Consider the following 23,148-nt stretch of genomic DNA (forward strand, 5'->3'; position numbering starts at 1 on the left):
TGGCAGGTCTATCCCTAGCCTTAGCACCCGTGAAGGTTCTGCCGTGTGTTTCTAGATGCCCTATGAGTGACTGAGACTGCTAGGACTTGATTCGGAAATATCCCAGCACTGTTGTGCCATTAAACCTTAAGGATGTAGAACCTAGCTGGTGCAAATGAGTCACCAACAAAGGGTCACTGAAAGCTATTAGCCTTGGGCTGGAGTGATGGCTCAGGGTTAAGGGCACTGACTGCTCTTTCAGAGGTCCTGAGTTCAATTCCTAGCAACCATCTGTAATGGGATCCGATGCCCTCTTCTGGTGTGTCTGAAGACAGCGACAGTGTACTCACATACATTAAATAAACAAATTTTTAAAAAGAAAGTTATTGGACCAGCTTCTATTTCCAGCTGCCCTCTGCTTCCTGGTATGCCGTGATCTGTCACAAGCTCCTCCACATGCTCTGTACCCTCTGACACCAGGAGCCCAAAGCAACCTCCCCTCCAGTTGTCTCTTAACAGGTATTGTGGTCACAATGACATAAAAGTGACTAACACTGCCCCAAGGTTAGACCTCACAAATACAAATTAGGAGCTAACATCCTAACCCTCTGTCTCAAATAAAGAAAGCTGTTAAGGGTAGCAAACTAGTCAGCCTTGCACCCTTCACCCTTAGATCCATTTGGTATCCCCACCACCCTAAGAATGTAAGTCGTATTCTTAAGGAAAGGACTTCAAGGATAACCCTGGGCTGAGCCTCAGCTCCATCGTCTGCTTCCTTGGACCAGGGACTCTGGAGGAGAAGTGTTCCTTCTTGGGCTTCTACCAGCTCTTCTCTGCCCCTGTCGCTCTTACTGGTTCATAGAATATGGAGGGATGGTTGCCAAATGTACTTGCTGCAAAGTTAAGCACTTCTATAGAGAAGTGAAGTCAGCAGGAAATGTGCGTTTCACTATCGGTGCAATTACCTGATGAAGTCAACAGAGACACAGACTGATTGTCTCAGGAGGAACTTGTTTCGTAATGGAGAAATCACGTCAGAGCTTAAAACTGTCTGGTTTTACTAAATCAAAATACAGTTTACATCTTGATTTTTTAGTATCTTATACCTTTGTAATCCTAAGGAAGTTGCAAATAAACTATACTTCTGTGTAAATATTATTTAGTGCAAATAAAACTGACTCAAGTTACCTCTGACAGCTTATTCTATAAATCCAAAAAAACCAAAACAACAAAAAAAAAGTAAGATGTCTTTTCCTGATTGTGTATTAGACACTTTGAGATTGCTTCAAAGTTGGGAGCCAGAAGGACATGTTCAAACCAAAGAAGTAGCATTTATGTGGCACAGTATCAGGCAGCGGCTGGCTGGGCTAAATTTTAGATTCTATCCTCTGAAGAGAAAACCAAGGTCACTTCCTGGGCCCCACACTACTCCAACCTGAGATGCACCTGAAGCACTACCTCTGTCCAGGTGTCAGCCTTACCTCTTGGAGGCCCAAGTTACAGTGCTGAGCTAGGCTCCGTCTGTCCCGCAAGCACTGACTAGGAGGAACCTCAAGTCCTTCCCAGTCAGCCTTGCATCCTTCACCTTAGATTCATTTCTTCACTCCATCTGAAGATGTCCCCCTGCACACCCTCCCTTCCCCTGAGGGTCAGCTACTACCTCTGGATCATCCTGTCTTTTCTTCCCTCTCTGTCTGCCCAGTAAAGGTTGTGGAAGGGGGGGGGGGGGAATCAATGACTTAGAGAATGCAGACGACCTTTACTGGGAACAGTGGCAAGGATCAGAAAAAGCTGAAATGGGGGAGGAGGGGAGGCACAGGGGCTCACAGAATCGAAACACTTTCCAGAATTTCAGCAACACAGTTCAACTCCGGTCCAGTGAAAGATGCTACAAGCTATCTCAGCCAGTTGGATGACTGGGTGGTACTGTCCAGCCCTTTGGCACAACTCACTATGTGGCTATGTAGCCATAGAACTGTTTCTGTACTCTCCATGACCCCCCTAGTTTAAGATCAGGTCTCTGACCCTTCAGCTCTTCTCTTCCTGTCGGGCATCTGTTCTCCAACGCAGACCTAGCTGATCCCCGAGCTGTGAAATGAGCAATACTACAAGAAAGGTAACACCAAAGGCAGTTCAGTAGTCCTCGGTCCAGCAGCCACTGTGAACGGCTCTGCTCCTTGTCCTGGAACACAATGTGCTCATCCCATGCCCCAAAAGAGCTGCTTAGTCCAAAAGATGGAGAAGATGAGAAGCAGGGTGACGCTGAGGATGACAGCCATCAGATAGGCAAAGATCCGGAAGTGAGGGTTTCGGACACACTCTCTGAGAGAGTAGTGACTGGGGATGGGCACCGGCCTGGTGTCAGGGGCTGTGTCCTGAGGAAGCCCAGTCTGGCTCCCTGGCTCAGGGCCGAGGTCCAGGGTGTAGACCCGAGGCTGACGCAGGAAGTAGCGGCTCTTGGGCTGGTCCTTGAGACAGAGCTGGTGGCCCTCGAGGATGACATGGTGGGGCTCTAGGCGGAGCAGGGTCAGCATGGCAGTGTCTGTAGGTAAGTCAGTGACTGGTTGCCCTGAAGCCAGCACGGTGGTCTGACGACAGAGTGGGCAGAGCAAGCGGCGCCTGGCCGGGCTCACCAGGCTGAGGTGGGCCAAGCACTCCACGCAGAAGGAGTGACAGCAGTCTAGCACTTTGGGGGTGTGGAACGTGTTGTTGAAAGGGTTCCAGCAGACAGGGCACTCGGCTTTGAGCTCCTGGACCTGTGGTTCACTCATCCTCTGATCACATTTAGGGAGCCAGAACCTCACGGGGATGCCCTGGAAGGGGAGAAAGATAAAATACACCGATGGGGCACTGTCCCTGTCTACAGCTCACGGCTCTGAGAGGACAAAAGCTATCCACCCACATTTCACAGGTGGAGGAATGTATGTCTGAAAGCATTTTGTCCGAGAGCACCCAGTCCTGGGGTCACAGACTCAAGTCTGACGCTACACAGCTGCCCATTGCCCAGTGAAGGATTGAGCAACCCTATGGGCCACACTTCCAGAGGCATCGGAAAGAACTGGCTGTGGAGATGGCTAAGGGTGTAGCCTATGCTCCCTGCATTTGTTCTAGGCTGCCTTGGCTCTATGGAGCAAGAGAGGCACATTCAGTGAGTTTTGCTAAAGAAAAGGTGCTTCTTTCCTTGCAAACTCAATTCCCTGACTAGAGCAGAGACTGGCTCTGTCCCTCCTCTAGGGACAAATGCCAGACCCCTTTCTGCTCCTTCCTTTGGGCCAGCAGCCAGCTCTTCACACTTTCACAACTGACTAGTCCTGGTCCTAGTGAACAGTTCCTGAGAAGACTCCCCTACTCCGCCCCCAGATCGGCTGTGTGTCTCTTGTCCGGTCTCTCCCTCTCCTGGCTCCTCCCACTTTCTCCCAGCACCCACCTGGGTTTTGTGAATCGTAGGAGGGGAATCGGAGCGACCACTCTGAAGGGTCCGAGTTTCCCCGGCTCTCCCTCTCCTGTTCTGCTTTGGGAAACTGCCGCCTTGCCACCAACCCCAGGGCCGTTTCCATGACAGCATGCTCACAGCACCTGGAGCTGCCAGGTAGCCTTGGCTGCAGCCTTAGCACGCTTGCCTGGAATCAAGGCCAGAGTGGTGCCTGGGAGACCCAAATGACACACAGAGAAGCATTCGTGAACACACACACACACAAAGGGTGTGACTAGCAGTTGAATGTAGAGCAGACACAGGTCCAAAGGTGGCCCCTTTCATACCTGAAATCATCAGCCTGGGAAGGGAAGGGTGACAGTTTCCTCTTCCTAGATCACCATGAGGGCAGGTCTTCTGGGTTTCCTCTCTCTTGGGCCCTCGTTTTTTTTCTAAAAGGCTGGCATCTTCTCCTTGCACACAGGAGTTGCCTGCCATATCTTCCACTCGCTGCATACACCTAAAAGATCTGACTATCAAACTCCCCAAAGCCTCTTCATCACCTCATCTTTTTTTTTTACTTTTTTTTTTTTACAAATTTTCTTTCTTTTTTTTTTTAACATTTATTTATTTATTATGTATACATCATACAGCTTTCTGCCTGCATGTATTCCTGCAGGCCAGAAGAGGGCACCAGATCCCATTATGGATGGTTGTGAGCCATTGATGTGGTTTCTGGGAATTGAACTCAGGACCTCTGGAAGAGCAGACAGTGCTCTTAAACTCTGAGCCATCTCTCCAGCCCATCGCCTCATCTTTTAACCTGGTAGCTGCAGCCAAAATAGGCAACCCTTTAGGGCAGGGACAGTCAACAGTCCCAAAAAGGGACATTCAGACAGTCTGGAAGAGAAGCATCCTTGCCCTGCTTCCTCATTTCAAGCGGAAGCACTTGATTTTTAATCTCTTGCCTATGTTGGTCATATAAATGATTTGAGGAGCTGAGCTGCTGTCCGAGGGAGTGGGGGCAGGGGTGGGGTATTTAAGAAAACTACTTCTCTATCGAAACCACTCACTCTCCATGGAAATGAGAAGTGACCCTAGCTAGTTACGATGGCACTGGGACATGATTTTGAAATTCTATTCTACCACTCACAGCCACAAACACAGAAGCTGTGTCCATTCAGTCTATCTGCAGGATATGTGGAAAAAGCCGAATAGGAAATGTTCCTGTTTCCTCTGAGATTCCTCGGGTTGGTGAAGACTCCAGGTGGGAATGCAGGGGCTGTGTAGGGAGAATTTGGGGCAGCCCGACTTCCTTAGAGAACTGACGTGATGCTCTATTCCCTGACCAAATGGATGCCTGAAGCAAAACCTGTGTCCACTTTGACCCGAGGCCTCCTGGCTTTATCTAGATCTAAGTCTCTGCTCCAAAGACAAAGCTCCGAAAATGCTTCATCTTTAAGGAGATGACATTTAGGGAGAGATGGTACAGCCATGACCAAAGCAGGGAGAGCCACTAGGATCTGTGTGGATGCCCCATGCAACGAGCTATTCACCTACCCAATAACTAACTGAATGCTTCCCCATGCCAGCCGCTATACCAGGTACATATATCCTATACTGAGCTATATAAAGGGGAATGAAACTGACCTTCTCTTTTCTCTCATGACGTCCATAGGCTGTGGAGGCAAAAACAATATCTCATGAAATAATGAGAAACAGAAATAATACAGATCTCACTCTAATGTATATCATACGTCTATATCTTCCATTATAATATATCATATATATTGTATGCCTTTATATTAGTTAAAGCATGTGCCACCACTCCCACTGAAATGCATGACTTTAATGAATGCCATAAAGAACGAAGAAGAAAATGGACTTGGAATGGAAGCTTTCTCCAAAGAGGTGACACGATTGCTAACTCAGGGTTGAAAGAAAAGAACCAGCCAGCCAGAGCGGAGGAAGAGCATGTCAGGTCCCGGGGACAGCACATCTCCAAGCTCAGAGTTCTCAGGTAGGTTCTGCCAGTGTGAGGAAGTGAAGGGGCAGATGGCTGGGATAAGCAAGAGTCCCAAGTGCCCACGGCAAAGGCAGGAGGCAAAGTCTATTAATCCCAGAACTCATTTGAGCTTTATTGATGGGGTATAACTAATCCTTAACTTATTTTCACTTGTTTGGAGGCTTTTTTATTTGAGATAGGGTCTTTTTTTTAAATTTTTTTTTATTAACTTGAGTATTTCTTATATACATTTCGAGTGTTATTCCCTTTCCCGGTATCCGGGCAAACATCCCCCTCTCCCCTCCCCTTCCTTATGGGTGTTCCCCTCTCAACCCTCCCCCCATTGCCGCCCTCCCCCCAACAGTCTAGTTCACTGGGGGTTCAGTCTTAGCAGGACCCAGGGCTTCCCCTTCCACTGGTGCTCTTACTAGGATATTCATTGCTACCTATGAGGTCAGAGTCCAGGGTCAGTCCATGTATAGTCTTTAGTTAGTGGCTTAGTCCCTGGAAGCTCTGGTTGCTTGGCATTGTTGTACATATGGGGTCTCGAGCCCCTTCAAGCTCTTCCAGTTCTTTCTCTGATTCCTTCAACGGGGGTTCTATTCTCAGTTCAGTGGTATGCTGCTGGTATTCGCCTCTGTATTTGCTGTATTCTGGCTGTGTCTCTCAGGAGCGATCTACATCCGGCTCCTGTCGGTCTGTACTTCTTTGCTTCATCCATCTTGTCTAATTGGGTGGCTGTATATGTATGGGCCACATGTGGGGCAGGCTCTGAATGGGTGTTCCTTCAGTCTCTGTTTTAATCTTTGCCTCTCTCTTCCCTGCCAAGGGTATTCTTGTTCCCCTTTTAAAGAAGGAGTGAAGCATTCACGTTTTGATCATCCATCTTGAGTTTCATTTGTTCTAGGCATCTAGGGTAATTCAAGCATTTGGGCTAATAGCCACTTATCAATGAGTGCATACCATGTATGTCTTTCTGTGATTGGGTTAGCTCACTCAGGATGATGTTTTCCAGTTCCAACCATTTGCCTACGAATTTCATAAAGCCGTTGTTTTTGATAGCTGAGTAATATTCCATTGTGTAGATGTACCACATTTTCTGTATCCATTCCTCTGTTGAAGGGCATCTGGGTTCTTTCCAGCTTCTGGCTATTATAAATAAGGCTGCAATGAACATAGTGGAGCACGTGTCTTTTTTATATGTTGGGGCATCTTTTGGGTATATGCCCAAGAGAGGTATAGCTGGATCCTCAGGCAGTTCAATGTCCAATTTTCTGAGGATCCTCCAGACTGATTTTCAGAATGGTTGTACCAGTTTGCAACCCCACCAACAATGGAGGAGTGTTCCTCTTTCTCCGCATCCTCGCCAGCATGAGATAGGGTCTTATGCTACCCCTCAGGCTGCCTTGAACCTGATAGTTGTCCAGTCTGGGCTTGCACTCCTGGTCCTCTGGGCTCTGAGTCCCTAGTGCTGAGCTCACAGGTGTGAGCCAACATGGGGTTCTTATATCCATTTTATGTTTAGTTTAATTTTTTGGTATTGCCTATATGTCAGTTCACCAAGTATATGTTTGATGCTGGTGGAAGCCAGCAGAGGTTATGAGTCCTGAGATTGGAGTTACAAATGGTTAAGAGATGTTGTGTGGGTGCTAGGAACTGAGTCTGGATCCCGTAGAAGAGCAGCAGGTACTCCTAACTGCTGAGCCATCTCTCCAGTACCCTATTTAAAATGGCATTCCATCTACAGTCCAGAGGATGCACTGGAAGGGCTGACAGTGGAAATGAAGGTCAGTTATAGCTACAGCAGTTATATAAATTGTATAGGGGCTGGAGAGATGGCTCAGAGGTTAAGAGCACTGACTGCTCTTCCAAAGGTCCTGAGTTAAATTCCCAACAACCACATGGTGGCTCACAACCACCTAACAATCAGGTCTGGTGCCCTCTTCTGGCCTGTAGTTGTATACATGCAGGCAGAAAGCTGTATGATGTATACATAATAAATAAATAAATTTAAAAAAGAAAAAGGAGTTGTAAATTTTAAATTAAAAAAAGTGTATAAAGGTGGGCTGGAGAGATGGCTCAGTGTGTTAAGAGCAGTGTCTGCTCTTCCAGAGGTCCTGAGTTCAATTCCCAACAACTACATGGTGGCTCACAACCATCTGTAATGGGATCTGGTGCCCTCTTCTGACCTGCTGGTGTACATGCCGGCAGAACGCTGTATAGATAATAAATAAATAAATAAATAAATAAATAAATAAATAAATAAATCTCTTTTTAAAAAAAGTATATAAAGATGATGTCTGATGTAGGTCATATGAGAGTGTTGCGGAAAGATTATGATACACAGTGAAAAAATGTCCAGCATCCTTAGCCTCAGGGGAATGTAAATTAACACTATGTTGAGATTGCGCCTTGCCTACTCTGAACAGCTATCAATAAAACAAAGAAGAACGAACAGTGACAAGGTGTCCATTCAGGTGCTCCGTGAGAAACTTGCCACCAAGCCTGATGGCCTGAGTTCCAGTTCCTGGACCCATATAGAAGGAAAGAACCAACTTCTATAAATTGTTCTCTGACCTCTGACCTCTGACCTCCATGTGTGCACAGTGGGGCAAGCTCCCCCAAAATAAATGACTGTAAAAAAAAATAAATGAAAAGGAAAATAAGCATCGGTAAGGATAGGGAGAAAACTTTGTACTCTGCAGGTGGGAGTGTAAACTGGGGGAGCCATTGTGAAAATCGCTATCCTGGACCAACTGGAACTACTCTCTGACCCATCCGTACTCCTGGGTGTAAACCCACAGGGGTCTCGATCAGCAGCAGCCCAGATACTCACACCACAGAGACATCTGTTCATTGCTGTACTATGCAGATCAACCAAGCGATGCGGAACCAGCCTAGATGCCCATCATCAGATCAGTGGATTTGTAGAATGAGTGCTAGGTGTACACGATGGAGTTTAAATTATACCATTTCATCCATGGAAAAATGGATGGAACTGGAAGTTGCCATGTTAAGCAAAATAAGCCAGATTCAGAATCTAGATTTAAATGTACCTGTGTATACGGAGGATGAGAGGTAACTAGAGAGGATCACTGGAGGAGAAGGAAATGTCACATGCTTCTCATCTGTGGAATGAGACGCATATACACATGTGCATATAGGAAGGGGACCCACAACAGAGATGCAGGGAGGGGAGGAGGGCAGTGAGGTGATGAGTCAGCAAAGTCCAATGCTATGCATATGTGAGCATGGCATGGTGAAGCGTGTGCTTCATAAACTAACTGTAAATCTTTAACTTAAACAGAAAGAAAGAGATGGTGGGAGCCGCATGAAAAACACCTTCAGAGACGGACATGCACATACAGCTCTCTAGAAGGTGGTTTGTATTATTATAGACGATGGGTGTAAGACAGAGACATTCTGCAATCTTCAAAATGGTGTGATAGAACATTTCTTATTATGGAGTGTGTCTACAATATAATGTTAATTCGGAATTAAAGAATCAGTGTCAAGACAATCACAACAAGATCTACTTTGAAAAACACATTGCACTATGGATAAATATCTCCCTTAAGATAAACAACCAAATGTTTTCTGTTGTTTCTTTGCTGCTTGCTTGCTTGAGGTAGGATCTCACTAAGTAGCCCCGACTAGTCTGAAACTCTACGTAGACCAGGTTGACCTCAAACTCACAGCGATCTGCCATCCTCTGCTTTCCAAGTTCTAGGCTTAAAGGTGTGTGCTAGCACTAAATGTCAGTAGTGGTTATCAATGTGTGCAAAACCGTCATTTTAGATTATTGCTAGAGCTTTTGCTTTTAATTCTGTTACTTGAAAATGTTAACTGTGGGCCTTGAAAGGTGGCTCAGCGGTTAAGAGCACTGGCTGCCCTTCCAGAGGACCTGGGTACAATTCACACTGCAGCGCACATCTGTCTGTAACTCCAGCTCCAAGGTGTTCAACATCCTCACACAGATAAGTGTGCAGGCAAAGCACCAATGCACAAATAAAATAAATCTTTTTTTTTTAAAGAAAATGTTAACTTTATTCTGGTAAACTTGTCTTGCTTTCCCTAAAGATCTCCCTCCATCACCCTAGATTAGGCTTACATTCTCTGACGTTCCATGACCTTAGCTCTAAATGGATGCCCAATTTAAAAAAAAAAAAAAAAAGATGGCAACTGTTGCTGGGGTTCTTATCTGAGGTCTTTCTCTCAGGCACCCACTGCACAGTTCAGTGTCTCTAGGAGACACCACTGATTTATGGGCCCCAGCTTCCTGCAGAACCGCTCAGCAACAGTAAATTCTTTTTTTTTTTTTTTTTTGGTTCTTTTTTTTGGAGCTGGGGACCGAACCCAGGGCCTTGTGCTTCCTAGGCAAGCGCTCTACCACTGAGCTAAATCCCCAATCCCAGCAACAGTAAATTCTAAACACCACCCTGCAGTCTTCATGAACAGAAACTTCTCTGCAGCCTCCGCCCACCCCTGTGTTTTCAAGCTCCTGACAGCAGGCACGGAGAACTGGTATTCTGATGGCACTTGATGGCTTTCCAAGGGGGCTGGTTCTTGCTAGAAGCTGTGTGTGGTAACACATTTAGAGAAGTCATTGTCTTTTACAAACTGTTTCCATTTTCCAGAGACCATTTGATTGGCTAAACCCAGAAACAAGAATAGACTAGGGAGTAAAAAAGTCTCACCAATTTGAAACAAGACTCTTGCTGATCTGAATCAATGGCTTCTCTGAACTCCACTTTCTTCTGTTGAGGAAGCCCAGGACCCCTTCCTACTGTTTCTGTGGGGAAAGAATTGCTCTGAGTGTGCTACCCAGGGCGGTCAGTACAGAAGTTAGCATGATTCTGTAAATGCCCATATGGTAGGTGGGGAAACCAGGGCTCAGGATGTAAGGTAGCTTGACCACTAGCTGCTGAGCCAGAGTGGCCAAGCTTGAAAACTGACCCAAGAGCCTGCCCTCCTATGTCAGAGTTCACACCAAAAAGCAGCACCTGCTGCACCCTCACCCACTCCTTACCAGCTTCGGCCAGTCTCCTCCTCAGCCCAGCCTTCAGGCAGGTGCTTTGGCTTCCTCACTGGCTTCCAGGTCGCTGGGGGCCAGCCTTGTTGGCATGGGTCATCCAGCTCTTGATCCACTCTCTGGCTGGCTTTCCTCTTCCCTCCTCAGATGACTTTGGACCTCTGCATTTACAGGAGACTGGACATTTGCTTTTGTGAGTCACCCTTGCTTTCTCTGAGCTGGCAGGAGGAAGTTCACTCATCCTTGCAAGCGTCTTTTTCAGAAAGGGAGGAGCTCAAGTCTTTTTACCCTGGGCTGACCTGTCTGGACTCACACTCAGCCTGGCTTTGATGGGAAGGTAGGAGATCCCTGAAGCCAGATACATGACTGCTCTGAGCCCTTGCAATGAAGTCACACCAAAGCTCTTGCAAAATACACATAACCCAGCACCCCAGAAAGAGAGAGAGAGAGAGAGAGAGAGAGAGAGAGAGAGAGAGAGAGAAACACGAGAGAACTGTAAGTATGAGCAGGAAGTGCCTGAATTCTTCAACAAGCCAGCCGCCAACCCATTAGGAATCCAGGGTCAGTGGCTTCTGAATAAATACAGGCAATGAGCACAGGACATCACTTCTCCAAGCCTTGGGTTCCTCACTTGCAGCTCAGGGGATGGGGGGTCCACCTTCCTTGTAGGGTGCAACTAGGGAGCTGGTTCAGTGGGTAAGAGTATTCGTTATGCAAGCACAAGGACCTGAATTCAAATCCCAAACATTCATGAAAAAACCTGCACATGCCTGTAGCTCCAGCGTTGGAGAGGGTGAGGAGTGGACGCTGACAGGACCTGGGAGCCTGCCAGCCATGCTAGCCAAACAGCAAGCTTCTGGTTTGACAAAAGATTCTGCCTCAAAGAAATACAGCAGAAACATCTGATAGTCTCCTCGGCTGCTATATGTGTACACACACACACACACACACACACACACACACACACACACACACACACACCTACTCAGGCTGCAGATTAAATGAGATAATATCTAGAAATGTTAACATACAGTAAATGGCACACAGAAACACAGTAGGTGTGAGTTAGAACTATATTATTATTACCACTATAACATGACCAGGCAAATAACGGAAAATGAAAATGATGCACACACAGAAGTTCAAGGGAAGACTGGAAGTGTCTCTGTAATCTGTCCTATGGCCTAACTATCTTCCAAAAATATAGCTCACATGGCCATCTTTTTGCTCACATTTAAAATTTTTAAGTTAAATTTATTTTTAACTCGTGTCATTTTTTTTGTTATAGTCCCCATATTCTTTTAATGTTCTTTCAATGGCTTTTGAATAAGTAGAAATAAATGTATATAGACACACATGTATGTATATACACACATACATATATCCATACATGTACTCACATATGTAGCTATATGTATAGCTGTATATAATGGAGGAAAAATCAGAGATTTGAACAGGGGCATTCATGTGCTTTAGTATATGGAAAGCATGACTGTGCAGTAAAAATTTCCTTTTCCCAACAGCTTCGTTGTACTCAAAATTAAAATATTATGCCATATATTTTTAGTGTATCTTTCCAAAGATGTCTTGTGTGTGCACAAGTACAATGGCTGGGTTCCTTGTTTCTTCTCATCCTTTTATCCAAATGTGCAAATTCTACACACTGTTCTGAATCTTCCTGCAAATGCCCACACTTACTGAGCTTCACCAGACCGATTGTTTTTATTTTCATAATGGCTGCAACATCAATTAATTAACTAATTAATCTACCAAGAGCCTCATCCTTTGTTTCATTGTTGTTTTATGTTTGAGACAGTATGTCCTGGCAACCTAGGCTGGTGTGAAACTCACTATTGACGCCAAGGCTAGCCCCCATCTGGTAACCCTCCCAACTCCTCTTCCTAAGTGCTGGCTGGAACTGCAGGCATGGCTGGCAGAAACTTTTAATCTTAAATATGTAAATACTCAATGGAAAAATACATGCAAAGGAAATTATAGATCTTAGGTTAGCCTAGAGTTGTATAAAATGAAACTGTGGATTTTGGGATATTTTAGCCCTCTTAAAGACTTTAAGCATTAGTGCTGGAGGGATGGCTCGGTGTTTAAGAGCATTGGTTGCTTGTTCCAGAGGACCCAGGTTTGATAACCAGTACCCCATGGTGGCTCACAACTGCTTCTAGCTCCAGTCTCAGGAAATCCAACTATGTCTTCTGGCCTCTGGAGACTTGCGCATGGTGCACAGACATGCATGCAAGCAAAACACCCATAAATATAAAAATAAATAATTTTTAAAGGCTTTAAGTTAATGAAGATAGTGAAGGTAAGAAATTAGTCAGGACATTGCAAGAAGCGAAGTAAGCATAAAACATGCCCAGGCTCTTCTCTGGGTCACACTTCTCTGGGACATTCTTCTCTTGGCCACTCTTCTCTGGGTCACCCGTCATCCTGAGGGTCAGTCCATCATCTCCGTGTCTGTGGGTGGCCAGGCTAAGAAGTCCTTTGTAAACAGTGGAATTTTTTTTTATCTGAGACATACTCAGAAAAGAGGGTGGGGAGTGTCAGGAATTTGAGAGTTAAATTAATTTAGTTCATGCTTGTGGGGAGCAGAGCAGCCAGCTGGAAAAGTACCTGGCCTAGGCAGTACCTTGGAACCTCTGAACCAAGAGTCATGAGACTTGGTGGAGCACAGCCAAGAGGCAGGGTGGGGGTTGAGGAGGAATAGGCCTTCTGGGAAGGGATAGGAGGAAGGAAACAGGCAAGAGGGTAAAACACCACAACTGTTGTAACTGGAGATGAGTTGTTCTGTATCATTTTGATAAAAAGAATCAAGGTCAAATCTTCAAAGATCACTACTGACAAAAGCCAGTGGGGCCATAGTCACTCTAAGGTGAGCAGAAGTCTGTAAGTGACCCTAAGAAGCTCAATGGTCCACCAAGACAGGCTCAGCGGCAACCATTTCTCTCTAGTCAGTCATCTGGGTCTTATCTGGGGTGTCTTAGTCATGCCCAAAGCAACTTGGGGAGGAAAGAGATTATTTGAGTTAAGCTTTCATTAGACTGTTCATCGCTGAAGGAAGTCAGGACAGGAACTCAAGCAGGGCAGGGACCTGGAGGCAGGAGCTGATGCAGAGGCCATGAAAGTTGGGGCGCTGCTTCCAGACTTTCTCTTCATGTCTTGCTCACCTGCTTTCTTACAGAACCTGGAAGCACCAGACCAGGGATGGCACCACCCACAATGAGCCGAGCCTTCCCCATCAGTCACTGAGAAAACATCCTACAGGCCTGCCTGTAACCTGATCACATGGAGGCATTTTCTCCATTTGAGGTTCCTTCCTCTTCAAGAAGTCTAGCTTGTGTCACATTGACATAAAAGGAGCCAGCTCACTGGAGTGAATAGACATTTGTTCACATCTCTTCAGTCATACAACATGAAGAAATGGCGGGAGAAAAGACTGAATGCTAGCAAATAAATATTCTGACCAAATACGCTGTAAACAAATAACGAGAATGCTCTGAAACAAGGGGGAAGAATGCACGGTGATGGGCAGAATAAACCAGTAGCCACTGACTGAAACACAACGTGGACAGTTCGGCTTGAGGAGCCTTCGATGAGAATCCCAAGATAGTACTTGACCCTGATCTTGGCGAGTGCTCTAGAGAAAGTGGATCATCCCTGGCGTTAAAGCCTTGCTCCAAAGCACGAGGTAGTTACTGTGAGACAATATCACAACCCAGGAACGCAGATTCACGTTGTCCTGAATGGCATGGTCTGCCATTGAAGTGGTTCCATAAGCTCATGATATGTGCGGGGTGTGTGTGTGTGTGTGTGTGTGTGTGTGTGTGTGTGCGCGCGCGCGCGCGCACGCACACGCGTGTATTCTAGAACCTATGAAAGCCAGAAGAGGGTCTGGATCTCCTGGAACCAGAGTTACAGGTCATTATGAGCCACCATGTAGATACTGGGAACTGAACCTAGGTCCTCTTCAAGAGCAGAAAGTGCTCTTAACCTCTGACATATTACACACACAAACACACACACACACACACACACACACACACACACACACATTTTTATTAGTTACAGAACAGAAAAAAGCCGTAAACCAACACATTTACTAAATTGATAGGTGAGAGCCATGGGTAGATGGGCCACAGGAGAGTAGGTTTCAGGTGTTAATTTGTGGCATTCTTAGACTTTTGAATTGGTAAAAGTGGTCTCCCAAAAATGCATTTTAAATGTTTACTGTTTGATCAGACACACAGTTGGGTAACAGATGACTAATAAGATAATTTTGATTCTGGGTCTGCAAACTTAAACTTCTCATCACCCTTGTAGACACTTGAATCGAAGCCTGGCTTTTTCCTATTCGTGTAAATATTTCCTGTCAGGTTCAAGTTCTGGCCATTAGACAAAGCCAGCAGTCCTCTGGAACTTGTGAAGCAGGTTCCCATTTACCAAAGGAGCCAATTCCTTATCACTGTCAGAAGGGACAAATGGCTGTGGTTGCTGTTAGCGCACCAAAGAGCATGCTGGTCTCCAGACTCACAGGTTCCACAGGTCCCAGCTCCTCCCACCTGCTACCTCAGAGGAGCTCCTCCATTTTGGGTCCTCTCCCTTGGTTCTAGTCTCTCTCTTTCTCTTTTGCTCTCTCCATCCCTGCTCTCCTGTCCCAGGTCAGTCTGTTGGCCATGTTCAGTCTATTATTTTTCTCTCTCTGCTTTGGACTCTGCCAGATGCCTCTGGGTGTACACTCTCTCATCTACAATAGAAAACCTTCCACTTAACCATACCAGTTAATATAACATAACCAGTCATGTTGTCAGTTTATGCACCCCCCAAAAAACTTAGACAGTAATCTACAGTTTATTATAAACACTGACACCAGAAGAATAGACAACATAACAGTATATTGTTTTGGCATGATTTTTAATGAAAAAAACCTTTTTTTTTTTTCAGAGCAGAGGATATGGGAATTAAAGGTAAGGGTTGGAGACTTCCAATGTTGCTATTTTACTTAGACTGTGTCAATTGAACAAAAGTTGGGAACTTACACAGTTCTATCTTCAAGCCTTTGCTGATGTCAGGCTGATCCAGACGGCAAGCCGTTTAGTCCAGCTAATATGGATACTAATTGTCAGAGCTGAGGATGAAACAGGCCTTGAGTTTCCCTCTCTTCCCAGAGGACAGTGGATCTGAGTATTCGGGCACATGTTGTGCTCTCTCAGTGGTTGTGCTGTGTGGGCAGAACATGGGATCCAGCCAAGCCAAGAAGAACGCAATGCCTGTTGAACATGCTGGCAGTTCTGCTAGATACTCGGGACCTAGTGGGCGGCTGGCTTGAGTCACCCCTCGGGAACAGGAGCGTATCTATCTTATGCTGGTCTTGATGTGTTTTGGATGTGGAGAACTTATTTTCATTTCACAGGCTGATAAGTGGGACCTTGGACTTTGCAGTTGGCTCGGGAATAAATGAAGATGTTGGGATGGACTTTGGAACAGGATTTAGGGATGTGGTGGTTGTATTTTATGTTGTGAGGGGCAGGTGTGGAATGCTGTGCTTTAGGTACGGCTTGTCCCCTCTCAAGACAGTCTTTGCCAGTTGCTTGTGACAGCACTGAGAGGTGATGTCACCATTAGGAAGGGATTAGATCATTAAGAGGAGTAAGTCTTCCTCTGTGTCACTGACAAGTCCCAGCTGCCCATTTTCTCTCCACTATGCACTGAAGCATCAGAAAGTCACTGGCAGCTTGAACCATTATCTGGAAATCCTTAAACTATAAACCACTGGTCATGGGCATGCCATTATAGCGAGAGTAAACAGTGGGGAGTCTTTCCCAGGCCTGAAGTCATGACATCATGTTTCCTACATCTCTGGGCGTGCATGCTCACTACCTCTCTCTAGGGCCTTCTAGATGTCACCCCTCTGTGGCCACACCCCCTCTCATTTGTTCTCCACTCTATCAATGAAGCTTAACTCTTACTGTAATACACATCCGGGACTGAGAAATGACGAAACTCAGGTGAGTATAATTGTTGACAATTACCAGCTATGGCAAGCACACTCTCCAGGGGCGGTGAATTTCATAACCTGGCCCCAAGGACAACCCTATCACCATCTTCTCCATTCTGTAGAGGAGGACATTAATGTGTAGATTAAGCCACCCATTGACTTTCAAAGCTACACTGCCTCCTGGAAGAAGGAAATAAGGTCCCCCGAATCCTAGGTGCAGAGCTGTCCACACACCGGGGGTGCGTAGCCTGTGTCTTTTCTTTGTATTTAAATATGGAAATGTGTTTCGCAATCCACTGCCTCCATCGCATCTAAGCACCATTTGGTGGCCATTTTTCTCACGTTGCCATTCTCTGTATCATAAAATCATGCAGGCTGGAAAGCCTTTACTTAAAAAACAAACAGGCCCTGAAGAGGCTGGAGAGATAGCTCAACAGTTAAGAGCACTGCTGTTCTTCCAGGAGACCGTTGTCCAGTTCCCAGAACCCACACGCTGGCTGACAACTATGGGTAACTCCAGTTCCAGGGGTTCTGACGCCACCTTTCCGGCCTTCATGGGCACTGCGTGAGTGCAGTACATTTAACATACATGCAAACATTTAACATACATGCAAACAGAGCATTAACCTTAAAAACAAACAAAGGTCTTGTGATCTAGTCCTTCCATACTATCCCATTAGGTCAATCTATTCACTGTAAAAGCTATGTCTTAAAAAAAAAAAAAGGAAGGAAGGAATAAAGGGAAAAGAAAAGAGAAAAGTCAGCCAGGTGGCACACGCCTTTAATCCTAGCATTCAGGAAGCAGAGGCAGGTGGATCTCTGAATTTGAGGCCAGCTCGCTCTACAGAGTGAGTTCCAGGATGACCAGGGCTTCACAGAGAAACCCTGTCCAAACAAAACAAAGCAACAAAACTGAAAATATGTATTTGCTGACCTGTACATAAACTAGGATGCAGAAACGCGGGCCATGTTGTCACCTCCAGAGGGAGCCAAGTGGATGGTAGGCAGAGAGGACAGGGACAGTTCTCATGGCTCAATTCCCTGCACACTTGTGACTGTACCATCTAAAGTAAGTTTACAAAATAAAGCTGATCTATCCCAACTGCAAAGCAAGTGAAGGCAGAAGCCAGCAGTGTGTTCACCTTCACATTCCCCACCAGATAAACCACAGTCAACACGTTTTAAAGATTTTACTTTAGCTTTGTGAGAGAGTCTGTCAACATACTCCTAGAACCACTACGTAGACCAGCCTCGAACAACAGAGACCTACCTGCTGGGCGCCGGTCACACCCTGCAGATTTTATTTTTTAAGTGTGCGTGTGTGTGTGTGTGTGCGTGTGCGTGTGCGTGTGTGTGTAAATGGCCTTATGTGCACGAGTGCAGATGCTCATGGAGAGCAAAAGGGAGCATCAGGTTCCATATAGATGGAGTTCCAGCCAGCTGTGAGCTACCTGAAGTGGGTGCTGGGAACTGAACCTGGGTCTTTTAAATGAGCAGCAAGTGCTCCTAACTAAACCATCTCTCTGGCCCCACCTGTCTTTCCTCCATGCCTTCATTGGTGTACAGATTTATGGATTTATTTTTTCCACAGTGGAGTGTCACTATGTGTGGTATTCCGTTGTCTGTTTCTTACTTAGGGTGAAGCACGGGCAACATTCTGTGTGGCCTCATTTTAAACAGCTACATGCATTTTAATCACAAAACCCAGCCAATTGCTAGAAGGTTTCCAGATGAAGAGGGGTGGGGGTCGGGGCTCAGCCCTGGACATGCAGTGCTAAGTGGTTTCAGTCACCATTACCCGAGGCCGGGCTTTTCACTTGTCTCTGTGCAGGACTTAGAACCTGCAGGTTGCTGTGTTCCAGATCTGGAAGAATTAACATAGGGAATGAATTAGGTGTTCTGTGTGTAATATTTAGACTTAATGGTACTTATTTCCATGGGCACAAACACTTCCTACCTGTCCCCAGTCTCTTCAGCCTTCACTTGAAACCACCATAAAACCATTAAAAGCAGAGGGCCTTGCCAGGAAAAACCACGATGCATGTCCAAGACCCTACTCCTGCTGGTACGACCACATGCCTTTGGACCCCGGGCATGCTGTCCTGCTGTGAAATGGAGATGCTGATCTCCATGCCATCCACCTCTGAGATATTCTCTTGGGAGATGGAAATGTGAGTGTGTAAAAATACAGGGCCCCGTCTACAAGCCGGGCTGTGTGATGAAATTGACCTCTTCACTGGAGTTGGTAGGGAAGAGTAGATGGCCAAGCCAGCTGGCCCAGCCTTGTTCTATTTTTGGCCCCTGGAGCTCACTCTGGTGGAGCAGTCTTCAGCATCAGCACTTTTATTTGTACAATGGAGGGTTGTAAAGTTCAAAAGCCCCGAGAGTGGCCAAAGGTGGACAGCCGGAACTCTGACTCTTCCTGCATATCCGCTCGAGAGCAACGTGGCACATTGCTTTGGAAGTGTCTGGCAGTAGCTACTAAAGCTGGTTGCATAAATTACAGTGGTTTGACAAATTCTCTTCTTGTTATAGAATGAGCACAAATTTACACATCTGTTCACCAAAGGACCTGTTACGAGAAGGTTCTAGGAGCAATTATGAGTCCCAATCGAGAAGCTACCCAAGTACCAACTCCATGCACAGATCAGTGTCTCCATACTACAAGTGACACTGGGTCAAACATACTGAGCAAATGCAGCCCAACCAATGCCTGCTTGAGTCACTCACGTCTCTTGCAACATCACACACCACTCAGAATACTGTCTTAAAGCAAGAGTGATATGCTGTAACTCAGGAACCACGGGCTGGCTGCGAGTTCCTGGAGCAGGCTGTGTTGAGCTGAGGTTGGCTGGGCCTGGAGGCCCACCATGATGTCGCTCCTGAGAGCTCAGTCCTGCAGGTCAGATTCTCCTTGTTCTCCTGTCAGTGCAGAAGTCTGTGAAGATGAAGGCATGCTGCAAGCTGCATCCGCGTTCTCACAGTGATGCTCCCACTTCACAAGTGGGAACGCTGAGGCCTGGAGACATGCAGCACTTTGCCCATCGTTACAGAGGAAGGAGATGGGCTGAAACTTTATTTTGGGTCTGCTTGACTTGATCCAGAACACAGCAACCTATTGGTTCTCAGTTCTGCACACATCTGCATTCAGGTCTTGGTTTCTAGAGTTTTTTTCAATTTATGAAAATTTGGAGCTTTAAGTATGGACATCTGAAATTTTCATGTTTACTAAACCTAGTAAAATAATTATATAGTAGACTAAAGAGGCTCATTTCTCTTTCAGCAACAGTGCAGCCAGGCTGGCCGAGTAGCTCAACTGAAGGTGACTCAGAGCCTTGGCTTCTGTCTGTCTTGCAACCCCATCATCCTGACCTGTTCTGAGCCACTAAAGCAGTTACCAAATGCCTCACTACACTAATTAGGGTGAGCCTGATGGCTCATCCTGGACACACACACACACACACACACACACACACACACACACACACACACACAAATCATATTTCTTTGAAGCTACTTGGGTAAAAGTAACAGATCATCCCAATGCTATTCCATGACATGCCTGGCTGGAATGTAGAATTAGCTGGGCTACCCGTGACAAAATCTGCCAACCTTAGGGAAACTTTTTTTTTGGGTGGGCATGTGGCAGGGCATGGAAGCCTCACTTGGTCTTAAGCTCAGTATATAGGTCAGGGTGACCGTGAACTCATTCTCCTGCTCTACCTCTCAAGTCTAACCAAGTCTAAATGGAGAGCATTAATAATCACCACTCATTTTCCCTAGTTTATATTTATCCTAATGATACATGTTAATAAATAGGGATATGATTAAACTTTAAATATGTAATTGACAAGATTGTAAGGGCTTACAAGGAAAAAAACTGCCTGGAAAATTCCTTTATATGAACGTAGAAGGAAGCTCAAAAATGAAGAGTTCATGACCTCAGCAGCCAGAATCTTGAACACTAAGAGTATCCTACTTAGGGCCTACAAGAAATTCATTCATTCATTCCTTTCTTTCTTTCTTTCTTTCTTTCTTTCTTTCTTTCTTTCTTTCTTTCTTTCTTTCTCTCTCTCTCTCTCTCTCTCTTTCTTCCTTCCTTCCTTCCTTCCTTCCTTTCCTTTCTGTCTGTCTGTCTCTATCTCTATCTGTCTCTGTCTCTCTCTCCCTCCCTCTCCCTCTTTCTTCTTCCTCTTACCTCTTCTTTCCTCTTCTTCCTTCGGCTTCTTTTTCAAGACAAGGTTTCTCTGTGCAGCTGTCACTGTCCTGGAACTCTCTTTGTACACCAGGCTGGCCTCGAACTCAGAGATCTGCCTGTCTCTGCCTCCTGAATGTGGGGATTAAAAGCATGCGACACCACTGCCTGGCTCAAAAATAACTCTTTTTTTTTTTTTTTTTTTTTTTGGTTCTTTTTTTCGGAGCTGGGGACTGAACCCAGGGCCTTGCGCTTCCTAGGCAAGTGCTCTACCACTGAGCTAAATCCCCAAACCCTAAAATAACTTCTTGTTTTGAGAGTTTTTCCGTGTAGCTCTGGCTGTCCTGGGATTAGCTTTAAAGGCTCCGTAAGCTTGCACACTTGCTGGTCGTTCTGCTTCCCAGGCACAGACAAGTAAATCTGGCCCAGAGCACATGGAGAACTCAGGAAGGAGTGAGATTGGGGCAGAACCCTCTAACTCACCAGTGGGACCCCTCCCTCCCTATTCCTCTATTTATCTTACTGTCTCCTTCTAGAAGAAACTATCAGTCGCAACCCCACAAGCATCCAGCACATGCTAGGCATTCCACCGCCCTAAGAGGAGACCTGTCGACAGCCTCCAGTTTCCCTAGAGACAACAGTTAATTCAGGGCTAGGGGACAGCTCAGTGGCAGAGCTCCTGGCCTGCAGAAACAACATCCTAAATTTAACCTCCAGAACTAGATTAATAACTAGTCTTGGAAATCAATAAGCAGTGCTATGATCTGTAAGTGTCTAACACAACAAAGGCAAAGGTTGCAGAGGAAGACTTCCCAGCTTCAAGTCAGGCAGACCCAATTCAAATCTCAGCCCTCTCCTTCCTGTGTGGACAAAATAATACATGCCTCTGGGCCTTGGCTTTCCCATCTGTGGAATGGGAACATCATTGGGACGTTTAGGGAAAATCTACTTAGCCCACTCTCACACTACTCCTTTGTCCCTCCAGAGCTCAAAGATCCAAAAATTAGGGAATCCACTGGCTAAAGGTTAGAAAGTAAGGTCAGACAGCAGATAAAGGTGTGGTGTTTATTGTGGCAGGTCATTCAGTCCACACAGGAGAGTGCCTGCTGTTTGCTGTTGTTCAGCTTGCCCTCAGGAACTACAGCTTGCTCTGAGAGGGAGTACGGCCCTGAGTGCCATATTACCTTCGAGGAAGCCAAGAGCTATCTGATAATGTTCCCAAGGCTAGCTCCATGGAACTTCCCTCGGGCCAGACTCTGCATGTCCACCCCCCGCCCCCAAACATGCTTTCCCCTGATCCTGGAGACAGCAGCGGGAGGGAGAGGAAATGGAGCAAGCCCTGAACTACGGACAGCCAGCAGCCAGCAGCCAGCAGCCAGCAGCCAGCAGCCAGCAGCCAGCAGCCAGCAGCCAGCAGCCAGCAGCCAGCAGCCAGCAGCCAGCAGCCAGCAGCCAGCAGCCAGCAGCCAGCAGCCAGCAGCCAGCAGCCAGCAGCCAGCAGCCAGCAGCCAGCAGCCAGCAGCCAGCAGCCAGCAGCCAGCAGCCAGCAGTCAGCCATGCTGCCGCCATTCTCTGGCGAGGCTTCACTTTTAGAACTCATCTAAAAGCCGTTTTCTCTTAAGGAAAATGGGCTTCTGAACTCCAGGCTGAGGACTGAGTTGTGGGGGCCACACAGGATCTTCTAAACATCTTGACCCTCCTTGCTGAGGGTGCTCAGTGGCCAGGCTCGGTGGCCTCCATTCTTCTGTGTTCTACAGTCTATGTTCCATATGGCTCCTGGGCCTCTGGCCATACCCAGGAGAAGGGAGAAAGGGAGGAGGTACAGTGTGTAGTGTTTTTTATATAAATAAAAATATTCAGATTATAAATGTATATTTCTTAGGCCTAGTCTCTGATCTCCTCTACTTTTGGTACATGGAGCAGGCTTAATAACTTCGGTAACTTGGGTCTGTGTCCTTGTACCCGTCTACAGGCCATCCCTACCCCCACCCCCCCACCCCGGCAGCACTGGCTCAGGAAGGTAAATGACAAGAGTTCCTGTTTCCTACTACTCAGGGCAGAGCCAGGGCTTTTGCTCTCTTGCCCTAAGTGACCTTGAGGACTGGGCTTAACCTCACTGTGTTCCCTCCACTCTCTCTATGGAACATCACTATCCTTACCTAGCTTGATGTGTCGAGACATTTCTCCTTTATGGAGACATGGGGAATGTCACACGTTTTCATTCTCAGGGACGCCTGCCACTGTTATGATTCCAATTCATTATCTTGGGCAATAAATGAATACATTTCTCACTAAAACTTGTACTTGAATTTATCTTATATTTCTCTTTCTTTTATTTTTATTTATTGATTTTTTTGTTTTGTTTTTGAGACAGTTTCTCTGTGTAGCCCTGGCTGTCCTGGAACTCTGTAGCCCAGAGACTCCCCCTGCCTCTGCTTCCTGAGTGCTGGGATCAAAGGTGTTAACTACCATGCCTAGCTAGTCCATGCTTCTAAACTTCCATTTTTCTGGGAAT

General features: G+C 46.2%; 1 protein-coding gene across 3 annotated transcripts; it reads right to left on the reverse strand.

The window, feature by feature from the left end:
- Positions 1–1,718: 1,718 nt before the first annotated feature.
- On the reverse strand, positions 1,719–23,073 carry Rnf183 (ring finger protein 183). Of its 3 annotated transcripts, XM_063288535.1 has the most exons (4): positions 10,426–23,073; positions 10,094–10,188; positions 3,407–5,070; positions 1,719–2,792 (listed from the first exon to the last, which is right to left on the reverse strand). In XM_063288535.1, the coding sequence occupies exons 3-4, from the start codon at positions 3,542–3,544 to the stop codon at positions 2,178–2,180; spliced, it is 753 nt and encodes a 250-aa protein (XP_063144605.1). In that variant the 5' UTR covers positions 3,545–5,070; positions 10,094–10,188; positions 10,426–23,073; the 3' UTR covers positions 1,719–2,177. The 3 variants fall into 3 exon arrangements, with proteins under 3 accessions (XP_063144605.1, XP_063144606.1, XP_063144607.1); XM_063288536.1 differs by lacking the exon at positions 10,426–23,073 and having other exon boundaries at positions 10,094–10,415; XM_063288537.1 differs by lacking the exons at positions 10,094–10,188; positions 10,426–23,073 and having other exon boundaries at positions 5,042–5,065.
- Between the last annotated feature and the right edge of the window lie 75 nt (positions 23,074–23,148).

The sequence above is a fragment of the Rattus norvegicus genome, chromosome 5 (assembly GCF_036323735.1).
Source record: "Rattus norvegicus strain BN/NHsdMcwi chromosome 5, GRCr8, whole genome shotgun sequence".
Taxonomy (NCBI): Eukaryota; Metazoa; Chordata; class Mammalia; order Rodentia; family Muridae; genus Rattus; species Rattus norvegicus.

What these genes read in the sequence shown, in the direction of transcription:
- Rnf183 (XM_063288535.1), bottom strand. Translation starts at nt 3,544, where the DNA reads ATGCTGTCATGGAAACGGCCCTGGGGTTGGTGGCAAGGCGGCAGTTTC. An exon ending in CTACGATTCACAAAACCCAG is followed by an intron (nt 2,793 to 3,406) that starts GTGGGTGCTGGG and finishes CTCCCCTTCCAG; the next exon opens with GGCATCCCCGTGAGGTTCTG.